This window comes from Channa argus, chromosome 3, assembly GCF_033026475.1.
Source record: "Channa argus isolate prfri chromosome 3, Channa argus male v1.0, whole genome shotgun sequence".
In the NCBI taxonomy this organism is placed as follows: domain Eukaryota; kingdom Metazoa; phylum Chordata; class Actinopteri; order Anabantiformes; family Channidae; genus Channa; species Channa argus.
In genome coordinates this window covers 718,925-736,186 of record NC_090199.1, presented here as the reverse complement: position 1 = coordinate 736,186, position 17,262 = coordinate 718,925, and the positions used below count along the sequence as shown (strand labels likewise).

General features: G+C 41.0%; 2 protein-coding genes across 2 annotated transcripts; both read left to right on the top strand.

Annotated features, from left to right (window-relative positions):
* The first annotated feature begins 1,195 nt into the window (after positions 1-1,195).
* LOC137123387 (nuclear factor 7, ovary-like) lies at positions 1,196-4,892 on the top strand. The gene is made up of 2 exons (XM_067497038.1): positions 1,196-1,449; positions 1,931-4,892. Exon 2 carries the CDS (start codon positions 1,940-1,942, stop codon positions 3,437-3,439), a length of 1,500 nt encoding a protein of 499 aa, XP_067353139.1. The 5' UTR covers positions 1,196-1,449; positions 1,931-1,939; the 3' UTR covers positions 3,440-4,892.
* A 595-nt stretch (positions 4,893-5,487) lies between these two features.
* Positions 5,488-11,306, top strand: LOC137123395 (ras-related protein ORAB-1). Its single transcript, XM_067497050.1, has 6 exons — positions 5,488-5,669; positions 7,560-7,632; positions 7,751-7,846; positions 7,937-8,032; positions 8,990-9,121; positions 9,988-11,306. Exons 1-6 carry the CDS (start codon positions 5,656-5,658, stop codon positions 10,183-10,185), a joined length of 609 nt encoding a protein of 202 aa, XP_067353151.1. The 5' UTR covers positions 5,488-5,655; the 3' UTR covers positions 10,186-11,306.
* The last annotated feature ends 5,956 nt before the right edge of the window (positions 11,307-17,262 follow it).

The window sequence follows — 17,262 nt, the reverse complement described above, 5'->3', positions numbered from 1 at the left end:
CCCTGGACGACTGTGCGTGTTCTCCCTGTTCTTGTGTGGGTTTCCTCCGGGTTCCTCCTGCATGCACATTAGGTTAACTGCTGACTGTAAATTGCCCGTAGATGTAATGTGAGTATGAATAGTTGTATGTCTGTGTATGTCTCTCTGTGTTGGCCCTGAGACAAACTGAGACCTGTCTAGGGTGGAAAGACAGCTAGGAAAGAGTCCAGCCCCTGGCTACCATAACCAGGATGAGTGGTTACAGATATTGCACTGATCCAGTCTCTGTGCCATGTGGAATCAACTTCTGCAAAATCGGCATCATTCAAAACCGGAACATTAATAACAGGTATTTGAGTGTTTCACCAAAAACACTGTTCAAAAAATTTGAACAGTGAGGGATTGAACTACCGTCCCTTCAGTTAGTGGGTGACTGTCTATACCAGATCCTGCGCTGCAGATATGGAATATACAGCGTATGTATTCTTGTTGTACAGGGTAGAAAATAAGATAAGAATTTTTATTGAAATCATCCTGGCACAAAAGATCAGTAATAATCAATAGAAACATGTTTGGTTTAAGAAATATGAAATGGAGGAGATTTTACCTTCATTTTAAGTTTATAAAAGAATTGACACCACAGATCTGATGTTACAACTTTATCATGTGCTTTTTGACTGAGACATTTGATCAGAAGCTTCTATCAGCTGAAAAAAGACACAGTGTGTAGCCAGGAAGATCCCAGTGGTTTGGGATTTGGGTGGATTTGTTTTTGTCTTTGTCTCTACGGTACAATCAGAAAAACATTTGAAGCCCACTGTGCCATCAATTATTTGACATCTCATAATTCGGATCCTTCACTTTGAAATCTGCTTTGCCACATGCAGCCTGAGTGATTACACTAAGTGCTGATGACCATAGGTGCTTCTCCTGGCACCACTGTATTCAACACAAAGTCCAAACTCATTTTACTAACAAAACGCATTATTTTGACTTCTGACTTTAAACTTTCAGATCCTGTTCCAAGGGCAATTTTTCTGCTGAGCTCAGTTTCTTAGAACATCCTCTAATCTGAGTGTGTGATGACTAACAATAGGGAACCAGTACTGCAAATGCCTGCAGCTACCAAATGATGAAAAAGCTGCTACTAGTCTCAGTTGTGGTTGTGGCTGAAGGGTATCCCTTCCTCCCAGGTACAGCCCCACAAAAAACTACACCACCTGCTGTGAAGGTCCAGTGTAAATCCTGTGTAGTTTAAGGTTCACTCTTCCTCTGCAAAAGAGGCAGGACTAGTTTAGTCACAGCTATAACACAGGAAACACAGACATGTTGCAATTAGAAACCAAAAGAGAGAAGCACAAACAACAGAGCTGAACTCATGATGAGTCTCTGAGTTTCTCTCTGAAAACAGATTTGACTGAACTCATCCGGTGATTTTCCACAACACAACAGAATCTCTGACAAACACGGGTGAGTACAGCTAATTATAATTACTCTTTCAAACAATGTAAGATGTCGGTCACATTAAAGTTACACAGACAGGAACATCTTATGAACTGCCACCTGCTGTTGTGAATCCTCAATCACACGTCAATGTGAAGTATTTAAGGTTCCACTAAAAATACTGTACATGATCTCACATTTGGGCCAATATGGTGTCACACAGTATGATGAGATGCCTGTAAATGTAAAAGTGTTTGCACCTGCATTTTTCTGTGCCATTAATGTAGTCAAGTGAATTTTAAAACTGTTTAGCCCCATCTCTTTAAACAGATAGTCTTTGATTGATCCTTTAATATTCCAGGTGAGCAGTTTCTTCCTATTGCTGACTTGTTTTATTCTCCTGTAAAGTGAGGCCCCTAGTTTTCCAGATTTGTGATATAGAAAATTCTTCCTCAGATAATTTAACAAAAAGTTACTTTTTAAAAAACATTTTCACTTTTGTGTCCAGTGTGTAGACATGTCTGAAGACCTGTTTCTGTGCTCCATCTGTCTGGATGTGTTCACTGATCCAGTCTCCACCCCGTGTGGACACAACTTCTGCAAAAACTGCATCACTCAGCACTGGGATATTAATGACAGGTGTCAGTGTCCAATGTGTAAAGAGAGTTTTACCACAAGACCTGACGTGCATGTCAACACCTTCATCTCTGAGATGGTTTCTCAGTTCAGGCATGAAGCTGAACAGAAAAGAAGCAGCAGCTCAGAGCAACAAGTTGTCAAACCAGGAGAAGTTCCCTGTGACATCTGCGCTGCAACCAAACTGAAGGCCCTGAAGTCCTGCCTGGTGTGTCTGGTCTCCTTCTGTGAGACTCACTTGGAACCTCATCTGACAGCGTCAGGTCTGAAAAGACATCAGCTGATGGACCCTGTGAAGAACCTGGAAGACAGGATGTGTAGGAAGCACGATAAACCTCTGGAGCTGTTCTGTAAGACTGACCACACATGTGTCTGCATGCTCTGCTCTGTTTTAGACCACGAGACACATGAGTTTGTTACTCTGAAAGAAGAATCTGAAGGAAAGAAGGCAGAGCTGGAGAAGACAGAGGCTGAAATTCAGCAGATGATCCAGAAGAGACGACTGAGGATTCAGGAGATCAAACGATTAGTCAACTTTAGCAAGGAGCATGCAGATGGAGAGATTGTTGAAGGTGTTCGGGTCTTCAGTGCTCTGATGGAAGCTGGTCAGAGCGGAATGGATGAACTTATCGAACTTATAGAAAAAAAGCAGAGAAAGAAAGAGAAAGAGGGAGAATCTCTTATCGAAGGGCTGGAACAGGAAATCTCTGAGCTGATGGAGAGAAGCTCTGAGGTGGAGAAGCTCTCAAAATCTGAAGACCACCTCCTCCAAAGCTTACAGTCCCTGAAAGCTGCTCCACCCACCAAGACCTGGATGGAGATCAGTTTCAGTCCAGAGTCACATAGGGGAACTGTGTTTAGAGCTGTGGGTCAACTGGAGGAGATGCTCAGCAAAGACATGAAGAACCTGGTTAAGGCTGAACTGAAGAAAGTCCAGCATTATGCAGCGGCTGATCTCATGTTGTCCTATAATGGGAAACTAGTACATCGTGCTGGGGTGAGGCAGCATCTCCCAGATAACACTTCTCTGTGTATTAATGGTTTCTCTTCTGGCAGATTTTACTATGAGGTTCAGGTTAAAGGGAAGACTGGCTGGACTTTAGGAGTGGTCACAGAGTCAATCAACAGGAAAGAAAACATCCCACTGAGGCCTGATGATGGGTCCTGGACTATATGTTTGACAAATGGAGACGAGTACAAAGCTTTTGCTGGCTATGATGTCTTTCTGAATCTGAAATGGAGGCCTGAGAAGGTGGGGATGTTTGTAGATTATGAAGAGGGTCTGGTCTCCTTCTATGATGTAGATGCTGCTGCTGTTATGCATCGCTTCACTGACTGTTCTTTCACTGAGAAACTCTACTCACACTTTGAATGTTGGTAGAAACTCTATCAATTCAGTTCAACCATATCTGTAGACCATTTATCGGAGTCAGCATTAAAGTGGTTACAGTTAAGTGCCAAGAACATATCTATAGCTAATTACCAGTGTTTGTTTTTAGGGCTTGACATTAACACCTGCCAAAATCAAGTTGATTTCAGTAGTGGTTGGTAACACAGAAACTCCCACTAGCCAATTTGGCAGGTTCAATTGAATATATATATCTTTTAAAATGTAGTCTTAAAGCCATCTGAAAAAATTTCAGTGTGACACTATGACACTTAAACTGCAATGATCTTAAAGCCTACTGCTGTGTGACAGATGCTAATAAGCAAGCTAATGATACTTCTGATGGAAAATTTCTCTGTACCTTAAACTCAGGGTGGTAGTTGGATGGAGTGGGCATTTCTTCTCTTCTTGTTGTAACTGAACAATAACTGGATTATTTCTCTTTGAGCCTGGTTACATACGTAGTCCTCGTCTACTCTGATCTGGTTTATGGAATACTGCCCTAGGTCCATTTACCAACAGCTAGAGAGCAAATATGTCGCTTATCCTGATTTGATTTAGCTATGTCTCTAATCTGCTTCTTAACCAGACGTTGTGAGGTTTAGTCAAATAATGGTCAAGATGGCCAGATGCAAATCGCTCAGTGTATAAATGATTTAATGGGGATAAAGTTGACAAACAGGCAACAGGATGAATGTGGTGAGAGAGCTTGCAGGGATTCCTCCGGCTCACTGGATGGCGCAGTAGCCCAGATCTCTCTGTCAAAAAGGGAAGAGTTGCAGGGAGAAAGACAACCCGAAAGCCAATAGTAGTGGGTGGAGAAAGGGCTTTGATGAGACAGTGGGAACAAGCTCGGTTTCACGGAATCCAAATTTAAATACAGTGTCCAACCTTTCCAATATTACACAGTACACAACTTGCTGGCAGAAAAATCATTATTTCTGGTATATTAATATTTGAAGTATGCCACTGGTACTTATTTTTGTAACATACTTTTTGTCCATGCTGATCTTTTAATCTCTCTAACTCTGCAGGAGCCAGTGAAAAACTTTCATTATAGGTAAAGATGTAGATCCAGGGCTCTGGCTTGTACATTTACCTCTTTAAATGTTTTATAATGTTTCCATGTATTTTTGTGTGACTTTAAAACTTCTAAGGATACATTAAGGTGGAAATTGGGAGTGACAGCATTAAACTCTAGTCCTTATTAATAAGTGTTTCGTAACATCCGTAGCATCTTTAATCTCTTAGAGGCGTTGAGATCCACTGCTAATTTATATAGTGCTTTTAAAAGTCTAATCAGTGAACAAAGAAGTTTTGGATTTAGACTTTGCCGAATGAACATAATGGAATTATGGAGGATGTGTTCCTCATATTCAGTTTTCTTTGTATACCTGTACAGAAAGAAATAAAAGCAAATGAAAAAATCTTGGATGTGAGATCTGTCGTGTGCAGTTAAATTATTTATTTAGGGTAATTTTTCCTATTTTCAACACGATCCACATGGAGACTAAAATCAATAATGACCTGCCTTTAGTGTCTGACAACCAAGAACCTATTTTTCGTACCAAACCAATGTGTTTCAAGAGAGGTCAGTGTGCGGCACACAAAATGTTTTTCAATGTTTTTTCCCCTTCAACAACAGGGGAAACAGATTGGCACAGGAAAGACAGACGACTGCTCCTATAGTGGCTCAATGCACAAGAAGGTGTCTACAGTTCAATATGGCCTCTTTATTGAATTAGACACAAAATGATCACTACGGCCAGTTAGAGAAAACCAAAAAATGGCTACAGGAAATTCATGAATATTTGCATACTACCTCAGCGCCAAACACCCAAAGAGAATAGTGGTTTCTATTTTATGTCTCTTTCAGCCTGGGAGCTCTATACAGGAAGAGGGGAAGTCGTTTATCTCAGTGCGTCCATGTCCACGTCATTAAGATTACACCTGGATGCTGCGTTAACGCCCTTTGCTCCAAGACTACAGTACCCATGATTCCTGCCGACCGGTGTTTCCGGGTAGCCAGTGCTGACGGCCATATTTGATTCGATTATGCTGTTCTGTCTGCGACAACCAGTTTAGCCAGAGCCAGAGAAAAAAAAAAACAAAACGGTGTTTTTCTTCACTACGAGGCCAGCTTTAAGGTTCACCTGTGACCGATTCCAGCTGCATCCACAGTATCAAGCGTCTTTAACCCGTAGTCAACGATGAATCCCGAATAGTAAGTGGGAATTTTGATGTCGATTATGACAGGTCTGGCTGAGCTGTCAGATTAGCCCGGGGAAGCTAAGCTAACGTTAGCTCTCCCTCAGACCGGTTTACAAAATGAACGTCAGCTGCTTTGTCTTCGGTGCTAGGTTAGCGACCCGTGCGCAGTATCAGGTGACAGCTGTGGACTGTATGATCTCACACAGGGCAGTCAGCATTTTGTGATCAATATAACAGATTAAACAGAGAACGTGCGTATGTTTGCTCAGTAGTGGCTTTTAGCTCTCTTACAGTAAGGTAAATGGAAGTAGCATCGGTGGCTAAGCTAGTAGGCTAACTGTGAACTGCTACGTAGCGTTACTCCGACCCGACTGAGGATTTAGTTGTTGCAAATAAACGATGACAGATTGATCAACCGTGACACATCCCTGTCGGTCAATACGGATGAGATAGAAATGCACCGGCTACATTTAACGAAAAACCAGCGTAATTTAGCTGCCGTAAAGAGGAAGTCACTGCATGAGATCCTGATGTGCAGTTAGGTAATGTCAGTAACGTAAAGTTGCACCACACGACTCAAACTGCCCTTTGTGTTTCAGTCAATCATTTAGTCAATAAAAGGAAAGAAAATGGAGAAACCCGAGTCCAAGGTGACCTCCTCAGGTGTCCAATTCTGTCCAATCAACATCCTGTAAAATAAATATTTTAAATTTCCAGTCATTTGCGACCAGCGGTGCAAAGTAACGGAGTACTTTTATCCACGTTAAGTACAGTTTCTACTCTTCTACCTAAAGTAAATTAAGTTTGAAATTGTACTTCTACACGTGTTGGAGCACTTCTTTATGCAAGTACTAGTACTTTTACTTAAGAATTACGTATATGTACTTGACTTAAATTGTGAACAAGAAAACAACTGATCCTCACATCTTAAAACAACAAATGTTTTCCTTTTTATTCTAAAAGTGGCTTATCGATTAGAAGTACTTAACTGTTGCAGATCTAAATCACGGTTCATATATTTATTTACCCTTGATTGATTAACTAATTATTTGATTATGTTATGTTGTATGTACTGTGTTAATGTGTTATTTAACTTCCTGGGCCAATGTTGGAAAAAGGTGAAGTAACATTAAAATATTAGCCTTTCGACAGCTCCAGTCATGTAAAACAAACCAGAGGGGAAAACCTCCCATTTGAGAATCTGGAAGCAGAAAATATTTTAGTTTTTATATAATTAAAAAGGTGTGTATTGGTGATTCATCCTCATTTGATGGATAGTTTTTGAATTAAATAAATGTTCAAACATCACATTATTTAACATGTGTTGTGTTCTTAAACTAAGTTTATTCGGTTTACTAATTTGTTACCTTGGTGCTGTAATTTCTCCTAACAAAGAATAAATTATTGACCATTTTGATGCTTTTACTAATCATTTAAGATATTTATACAAAACCTTTTGTTTAATGTGATCATTTTGAGCCTTTTTCCATGATTTTATATTATTGTAAGTCAAATATTGTGTGTTTGTCTGTCAATGCATTTTTTACCTACAGTTTGTTTTTACCATTGTTGCTGTTGAAGAGTGTCACCCTAAAAATTATGTCGTGTTAAATACATTCAAATTAGCAATTCAATAATTGAAAAGGGTTAAAAAAAAACTTGGTTTATAAAATATATTACTATTTAAATAATTGAAGAATATGTTTATTGATTAAAAACAAAACACCCACCCACCTTTTTTTTATTACGTCCATATCAGTGTTTAAATACATCATGAATAGAGCTCTAAAATGATTGAATTTTTATTATTAGTATTTTTATTTTTAAAAAAATCTACATGATCAAGTCATTTGTACCATGTAATAATAAAGTTGTGTTCCTGTGTTTCCCATCCTCCTCACAGTGACTATTTATTCAAACTGCTGCTGATCGGCGACTCTGGTGTCGGAAAGTCTTGTCTCCTTCTCCGGTTTGCAGTAAGTGCCTTATTCTCAGCTGCCATTAGATAACAGGCCTTCAGCTCTGTGATGGTTGTTGGGCCTTCAGGTTATCATATCTGTGACCCAGACCCACCTGTGTGTTTTCTCCACCCAGGATGACACTTACACAGAGAGCTATATTAGTACCATCGGTGTGGACTTCAAGATCCGGACCATCGAGCTGGACGGAAAGACCATAAAACTTCAAATTGTAAGGAGAACGCAGTGTAACAGCCTGTAAACATATAAGTGCTATTACGTGTTGAAATGTTGACGAGCTGTTTGCTGTTCACTTCCTCAGTGGGACACGGCCGGTCAGGAGCGGTTCCGCACCATCACGTCCAGCTACTACAGAGGAGCTCATGGCATTATAGTAGTTTACGATGTGACAGACCAGGTCAGTGCCTTTGTGCGGTGTCCCCACATGCTGTCATCATGCTGTCACAGTCATACTGAGGGTAACTTCATCTGCTTTAGTAAGAGATGAACAATACAACAAGGCTCCTACAAGATCTGTGCTGATGTGGGCTGTTGAGTCACTGCGGGGCATCGGATTCGAGTTGGCAGAGTTGGGCACTTCTGGTTCACTGCTTCTTATCCACACAGAGTGTTCTAAGGCCTGTTACATAAGTGTGTTGTTTCATGTACTGGTGAGACAGAAACCAGAGTATATTACAGTTAGGTCAAGCCTTCTTTATGATAGCTCTGCCTGTTTGCTCAAACAACACCAGCAGAGCACTGCCTGAGTGTTGTTTGACATTGCTCTCACTTAGAATAACGTTCAGCATCATGGGTCGCACACATCAGAAAATACAAACATATTGCTTTCTAAGACAGTGGTCTATGAACACAGTGTTAATGAGTTCTTTTGCACATTCCTTGCACTTTTACAAATATATTTGGCACTTAAGCAAAGTCATAACATCATGCTGTGGCCACCTAACACCTTACTTCAACACTTTAGGGGTTTTTCCTTGTAACACATTGCTTGGACAAATCTGAACTCGTGCCAGTCATCACTGACATATTGTGCATGAAAAAAACTTTGCTCAAGTCTGAATCATGTTGTAAAATGTACAGTAAATGGGACGTTCCTCCAGCTGAAGGAACCCTAGTGGATGGTTGCAGAAAGAACATCTAAAGCTCACTACTTCACCTCTGAGCCAACTCATTTCCCTGAGTTTTTTCCAGTAGTGAGAAAGTGTCTTAAATCCCAGAATCCTTAATTGTTGCCTTTATTGGATGTGTGGGAGTGCGTCTAATGAACTGATGTTGCCAGATGTCTGAACTGTTAAGACTGTTGTGTCTTCAAGCAGACATCCACATTGTCTCGTTTTGTCCATCTTATCCTCAGGAGTCCTTTAATAATGTCAAACAGTGGCTACAGGAGATCGACCGCTATGCCAGCGAGAATGTCAACAAGCTGCTAGTAGGCAACAAGTGTGACCTGACAACAAAGAAAGTGGTGGACTACACCACAGCTAAGGTATGTGGACTGCATGGAACCTCCGGTAAAGCAGGGTAAACCCCAATTTCTGTGTTGCAGTTGTCAGTTTCTTATGAACCCCAGGATAAACTTAGTCAGTCTGATCACACAGTTCTCCAGTAGCTGCTCCTTATGAAGGTGTCTGATCATTGTGGAGGCTGCACTTTGTTCTTCTCTTTTAGCCTCGATAACGTAAATGAGACCGACAAAATGATAAAATCACTTTCATTGTGAGCCTCAGGACATTCTAAGGTAAATCTAAGTCTCATGACCTGTTTATACATTAATCCCATTTATTTGACCTTCATTTATTGAGGGTGGGTTCAGAGAAGTAATTTGATAAGTTCTGTTTGAATTGTGAAAACGAGCTCTGTTCTGTCTTTGTGTACACACATTTTGTGTATGTGGGTTTACAGTAACCTGGCTCGTCGTGCAGGCCTATGATCGAAAGCTCCACCGGTTACTTTCATCAGTTTGTGTTCCTTTTTTTAGTCCAGTGTGGTGTAGAACATTTCTTTCTGACTGGCCAACACTCTCAATACACCTAACTGATGTGTTGGTTTTCTGTACCACAGAAACACATTTAACATTTACATTAAATTGGAAATCATCATCAGTCTCATATGGGGCTCCAACATCTTCCTCCTGATAAAGTGGCCTGACTGCTTCACCTTACCTATCAGTGAGCAGGTGGAGCTCTTGTCTCTGGATCTTTGAAGCTGTATACCTGACAATATATAGAATGAAAACAGTTATTTGTTTGGTATTTAAATTCACTGTTTCTTTGTTTAAAGTTATAATTCTTAAAACAGAATTTGATTCTTATGCTAAATAATTTCACCCTGCCTTGTTTTTCTCTTCACCAGGAATTTGCTGACAACCTGGGCATCCCCTTCCTGGAGACCAGTGCTAAGAGTTCCACCAACGTGGAGCAAGCTTTCATGACCATGGCGGCTGAGATCAAGAAGCGGATGGGCCCTGGGGCCACGGCCGGCGCCTCTGAGAGGTCCAACGTCAAGATCCAGAGCAAGCCAGTCAACACCTCATCCGGAGGCTGCTGCTGAGACCGGAAAATAGCCACGACCTGAATCCACCCCCGAGCCCACGACCAGTCTCAATGTTACCATGCTCCACAGGGAGGGAGGAGGAGGAGGAGGAGGAAGAGGAGGAAGAGGAGGAAGACTTTGAGTGGACCGGTTTGTAATTGTGTGTGCAGCTACAACACCAGATGCCCACCCTTTCAAAGTCAGCAATAGGACGGTAAGCCCATCCATCCCCACAGAACACACTGGGCAATTTTCTTTTTTTTTCTTTTTTTTTTACTTTACCAAAACACTCTTGTACTGGAAAAAAACAAAATGTCTTCAATTTTTAACAGTGTGTGATGTTAACCAATGAAAGAAAATAGCTTTTCTTCTGTATTTGTTGTGTTTGCCCTGCTCTTCTGTTAAGCCCGTCACTTTTTCTAAAACTCCATCATTGTCTTTATTTCGCTGTGGACAGCAGCTCGACTTCTGGCTCCAGTCTCCTCTGATACCACACAAATTAGTGAGCTCTTCTAATGAAGCACGTGCTTAAAACAGCATCATGCATGTTAGAACTGATCACACGCTCTCTCACTTGCATCTGGAATGCAGTCATGAGACGAGCGGCTTCCTGCCCTAAACTACAGCCAGGAAATGCTGCGATAACGTCACCTGCTCCGACTTCACGGTGTCACCCCTAAAAAAATAACAAAACACAAAAAACATGCCAGTGCCTTTGTGGCAGGAGATTTCATGTCATTATGCCTTTGGTGCTCTCGTGTTGTCGGCATATTCCCCTCATCTCCCCCAGTCACGTATGATAACATTCCTGTGTGTGTATATTAGGCTACGTATGCTCTGCTGTAATAAGCATGTGCTACATTGGGAGACGTGACGTCAGCCATGTGAACTTCTCTGCTAACAGCACAACCACCACAGGATAAATAAAAATCACATCCCTGCTCAGAATAATCTATAAACTGTATATATTTATACATAAATGTAAGAAGTGATTTGCAGATTATGTAGAGAAGCAAGTGAAGTGAATGACCTGATAAATAGCTGGAATTAGTAATCTCAGCACGTGATCTGTGGCTGCGGACAAGACATTTTTGTGGCACAATGTCTACTATTAAAACAATGAAGGAGATCTTTGATAACTGTTGGTGCTTGTGGTGTCATTTTGTTGTTGTTTTCTTCCTCTACACTTTCCTCACACGTTCTCTGCTGTCAGTGTGACCTTTGTTTCATGGGACTATAAGCTCAGAGGAATGTTTGTCTGCCTGCTATTGTATTCAGACCTGAACACACACACACACACACACACACACTGGTTCTAGTTATTAACACCGGGTCCTGAAAGGCATTAATGTCAGTTTCCTTAAAGAAGGAAGTATAAAAAATAAGACATTTTATAAACCTTGATTATAACATGTTTTTGCCTGTGATTATTTTTTCCTGGTAGATCACCAGCTCTGTTAAAATTAAAAATAATCTGTGGAAATCATAGTTTACTTAACATATTACAGTGTGTGTGAAGGGCCATTACTTTTAATAGTTCTTGTTTGTCCATAAAGGGGACGTGTAAAATGAGAGAAATGGCCCCAAAGATGTGCAAGAAGGCAGCAAAGTGAGCTCATAAACTTGTAGTAAGATGACTATAAATTAACCTAATGGACCTAAACAAACACGAGGAACCAAAAAGCCAACTTAAAGACTGCAAAGGGACAGAAATGATCACACAGGGACCCAAAACATTTCTCTTTCAGTCTGTAGGTGGGTTTGTCTCATCATCTGTCCATGATGGATCAGGTGACATGAAAATAAAACTCACCTGCAGACCCCCACGGTCTGCAGCGTGAGCCCAACCACCACAATCTTTTCCGACTTCCACATGGAGACCTACAGTACACCTGCCACACTTAAACACAGGTGGAGGTGGGTGGGGAAGCTTTTTCTCAGTAAATGTCTTTATTATTACTGCTGCTTTTATAGTTTAAGTACTTACACAAGTGCGAACTAAAACTGCACCAAATATTTTGAAGTGATGATGTTAGAAAGGCTCCAGTTTGAATGGGACAATATGAATAGACAAATTAAAATCTGTACAAATTTGAGTATTTTATAATTATTTTATAGTCCTTTGTAATCAATGTTTCAACTGCACATTGAAGTCCACCTGCATCACAGTACGTTGTGAAAAGGCGCCACCTACTGGTAGGGAGCGGTCAGTAATCTTCACGGGAACTAGAGGGTTAACGGGCCAGTCTGCGTTCTTAACTTGTAAGTATTGGTAGCTGATGGTTTTATCTTTGGTTCCACAATGTTTAGAGGTTCTTGTTTTACTACAATCACAGTGTGATATAGTTGGTAAACTGAGCATTTTATCAGGAAGTGCTTCGTCATTGTCGAGCAGCTGCAATGTTTGACAGAGCCACAGGGCGTCACTGTTTCCCGGAAGTGGTTATTTAGGTGAAGTTTGTTTGAAAGAAAATGTATTAGGACATATTTGAAATGTGGTCTTATTTGCTTACTATATTTTAATATCATTTGGTCATAGTAGTCTTCATAACAATAGCTGATGTATTGGTAATATCATTATGTTAAACTACCAGTGATTTCAGTTAGTACTTTATATTCATGGTTTTACTTTCTATTTGCATCTGTAGAACCTCACTTGTATACAAACACCACACATCCTCCTCTTCATCATCAACCTCCAATAAAGTGCATTCAAGTCTACACTTTCTGTCCTGACCGACACCCAGCAGCGAGCGTCAATATTAAGCCGCTTATAAAGTTTAGTCCTCACCTACTTCGACATGTACTTAATGTGCCGTTTTATTGCCTCTGATGTGGTTATATATCCAGTTACACCCTCCCACCAGCAGAGGTCTGTGCTGGTCCTGGGTGTAGGGAGTGAACCCTGAACCAAGAGTCTCCAGGTGGTGCCTGTACCTTCTGTAAGACAGTCCACTTCAGCATTTACCAGGGTTGTCTTCAGTATTTAATGTTTGAGATCAAAGCAGGAAATCCAATTTCAGAAATTAACTGTTGGTATCTTAAATTTTCCTTCAAGTCAAAATGCAGTTTCACATATCTGAAATATAACTGGGTGGTCTTAAACCAGGGTCCATAAATGCTTTTATCAGAAACACAGAACTTCTTTCTAGTTATTTTAAGGAATTTTCATTGGTATTGTTTCACTTCAGGGTGACTAAAACTGATGATCTACAGATCTTAGTTTAATATCTGGGCTGGAATTTGTGAGACTGATCGCAGGAGTTTCTAGACTGTTAGTTCTCCATAATCTCCTCCCATCTGAAAACCAAGAGGCCAGACACACTGTGGGACATCCAGTTCTAGACAGACAGGAAGTGAACATTCCAGCAGTAGAGAAGGAGCAGAAGGAGGCGGTGGTGAAAGGTGGATAAGATGCTCCAACTACATCACAGTGAAGAAGAGAACAGTGCTAGGAAGAACTAAGATCCTGCTCAGAACCCTCATACTCCCAGGTCTCTGCTTGAGCAAGGATTCCTGACCCAGGTCCTCAAGGACCTGTGTTCTTTCATTCTTCACCTGTGATTACCTGGTGGAGCTGGAAGATACCATTTTAGGTGAGGGTAGGGTGGGGTGGGGCAGTGGGTTGGCGTCTTCCAGCTACTTACTGATCGATGTAATCAGCAGGGGGCAGTGAGAGGAGGACGAACCAGCTGCAGGACCCAAAGACAAATGTTAAATCAGAGGAATGTGGTTATTTATTGCTAAATGCATATTAAAATATTATACTAAATACTTGATTAAATAATGTACAAAAATGTTCTACATTTATTTGTGAAGAGGCTTTTTCGTGTTTGACTTCTGCTTTCTGTGGCGAGGACCACGGGAAGTGCAGTGACTCCGGTTCCGCTCCTCCGCCTCGTCTTTCTGAGCGTGCGGAGCGCGGACCGCAGCGGGAGAACCGGCTGGCTGCTGCCCTGTGGCGGCGTCCTCCTCTTCACCGGCAGAGGAGACCGTGCGCCGCGCTACAGGAGGTAAGTGTGGAGGCTGTGGCCGCGCACAGGCGGACGTGGAGAACAGCTGCTGCTGTGACAGCGTCAAACTGGGTTCAGTGGGTCAGAACACTGCTGCGAGTCCGGTTGGTTATTAATTAATTCATAATAATAATATTATTAAGAATTAAAGCTGCACATTTTCTTAATTCACAGCGCTTAAGTCTTTCCACGTTTTATGTCACAACTTTATTCCAAAATGCATCAAATTCCTTTTTCTCCTCAAACTCGTAAACAAATACTTCAAACTGACACCACTCGGTTTGGTTTCTTTCTGAAAGTGCAGTGAAAGATAAAACAGATGCTTTGTGTTGTCAGAGTCATGGAGGTCACATGTTCAAACCCCCATCACAACAAACATCCACGTGCTTGAAACACACACACACACACACACACACACACACACACACACACACACACACACACACACACACACTCAGCTGGAAACCCTGTAGTTTCTGCTCCTTCTCTTTGCTGCAAATAATCAGAAACTGAACATATGATCACATCATTTACTGATCCTGGAACGACTGAACAAAGTCCAGTTTAATATCCCGATCTTCAGAGAGTTTGGAGGCGCACGGCTGATTTATAAAACACATACGTTTTTCTTTGCTTTTTCTCTTTTGTATTATGAAAAATGTGTTTTAAAATGAGCAAACTAGACACAAATTTGCTTTACCTGTAATAACATTTTATGAATATTGACTTATTTCAAAAATTAGAATTTAAAATAAAAACAAATTCAGAGCCAGATTAAAACCTAATAATATGATAAAACATATACACACAACTGAAACTAATCCACTTGATGAACGTTACAATGTTACAACTTCAGGAAAGGGACTTATCACCATAATCATGGGATGAGAAGCTCATTTCACTTCCCGCAGCCTTGTCCTCTAAGATTTACCCTTAAAATCAGGGGGGTTTCAAACTGTGAACTCCAGATGACCTCAGTCACACGCTGTCGTCTCTCACATCCTTTTGCCTGTTCTCCGATTGATGCAGATACATTTCTATTCAGCTGGGTTCCAGGAGTCTGATACCCCACAGAACTTTTCATGTGAACCTGGAAACAATCCGAAACCTTTGAGGATCCAGAACGTCTTGTTCTGAAGTAAAATGGAGGAGCTGTGTCTTTGTCGGATTCAAATTCCTCCGTGTTTGTAAAATTGATATTTACACACTACAGTCTTTGAAGACTGAACGGGTACGTCTCCTATCCACAGATCCATGTTGGGTAACAGGGTGAAGCGGAAACTGGATGAGGATGAAGACTGTCTTGGAGGAAGACAGGAGCATGTTGAAGTCATCTCAAGCCTAGGCCGTCCTTACCATGTCTCTGATGAAGCTGCATGGTCCCCGGACTGGCCCCCGGACTGTCCCCCGACTCGCCCTGCAGCACCGGTTCCTCATCAGTAACGTCATCCACGCCACCTTCAGGCAGGAAGGGGTCAACGCTCTCTTCTTCTGTGCAAACTACCTACAGCCACCTCCCTCCTCCTTCAGCATCTTCTCATCACCGCTGTCTGTGCTGGACTCCTGTCTGACTCCTGACTCCTGGCTGGAGCAGGACCTGCCCACGTTCTTCACCCGAGGCCACTGGAAGAGATGGAAGAACTGCTCCCTTTGTCCTCCGACACACCATCACCTCCTCCCGCTCTTCTCCTTTTTGATGTGTTAATGACAGAGCGGTGCCCTCCTCCTCATCCCCTCTTCTTGGCATCCTCCCCTCCATCCTGTCTGACAAATCTTTCTCTGGAGGACATCTTTTGTACAGACATTAACATGTCCATGTATGACCTTCATCCCTTCTTGTCTAACACGACTAAGCTGCAGTGATGGATGACCCAATCTTCTCGAGGTCTGGGTACAGGGCAGTGAGGGCTCAGGTCCAGTCTTTTTTCAGCCCTGGCTGATCTGGACCACATCACAGAGGTTCTCGTGGGCAACCGAGAGAACATCACACCTGAGTGTCCTGAGTGTGTGTGGACCTGTTGTGGAGCAGCTTCCTCCACCGCTCCCTCACGATGGTGCAATTTCACTAAAACAATGATCGGGTCTTTAGTGAGAGACATTCAGGTTTGAGTCCTAACATTTCTAAAACCAATCCAGGGCCTTTTAGAATGTGGGGTCTAAATTTACACGTTGTGGCACAGTATTTTCTATTTGATACAAAATATACAAAAATACAATTTATTCAATTTCTGTAAGAAACCGATAAACATGTAAGGCACTTTGCTAAAGAATATTTTGTAATAAAATGAGAATTTTTATGAATTTTTAAAATGATGTGTAAAACATGGGTCAGTTAAATCACGTCCGGGTGGTAATTTTAAAAGTAAGAATTTATTTTGAGTAATTCAGTTGTAACAACTTGTTGCTGAGCTTAATTCTGTATCTGAAGTAATTTTGCAGTGTACATTTTATTAAGAATGAGGGGTTTTAAAAAAATACTGTGTTCTTTGTAGGTTTTAAAATAAAATTGCAAGAACGAGATCCAGTGATTTTGATTTCTTCTTATTGTTAATGTCATGAAAAGACAGAAAGCAACTACGTGTTTGTCAGATCTGGTAAGAAGAAACATCAAGAACATCACCAGACTTGCAGTTTGGCAGTTGTTTCTCTGGAGAATTGGTTTAATAATTAGTGTGAAATCAATCTTTAATATTTACAACAAATATAAGTAGTAAAATTCAAGTTAACATTTAAGGAAAATGATTTTATCCTGTGCAAGAAATTCAGATGCCACAGCAAAAAAAACAAAACAAAAAAAAAAACCCAAACTCAGAATATAGTGAAATGTAGAAAAGGCTCATTTATACATAAGGTAGTCAGGTATGTGTTCAGACTGTAGTGAAAAAAAATGCATTCCTGAGATTCAAAAGTAAATTTAAATTGTGTAATGTTTTTTTAAATGTGTGAATTTCATCGAGTTTGTTTTGTGAACCAAATTGTCTAATCTGTCGCAATTTATTTTGCCAAGTCAAAGGAAACAATGAATTAACTTGAACTTAACATGTTTGTACCAGATGTCTTAACAGAAACAAGCAGAAATAAA

Coding starts and splice junctions, on each gene's coding strand:
- LOC137123395 (XM_067497050.1), top strand. Junction 7,847..7,936: donor AGACCATAAAACTTCAAATT/GTAAGGAGAACG, acceptor TCACTTCCTCAG/TGGGACACGGCCGGTCAGGA. Junction 9,122..9,987: donor TGGACTACACCACAGCTAAG/GTATGTGGACTG, acceptor TCTCTTCACCAG/GAATTTGCTGACAACCTGGG.
- LOC137123387 (XM_067497038.1), top strand. CDS start 1,940: ATGTCTGAAGACCTGTTTCTGTGCTCCATCTGTCTGGATGTGTTCACT.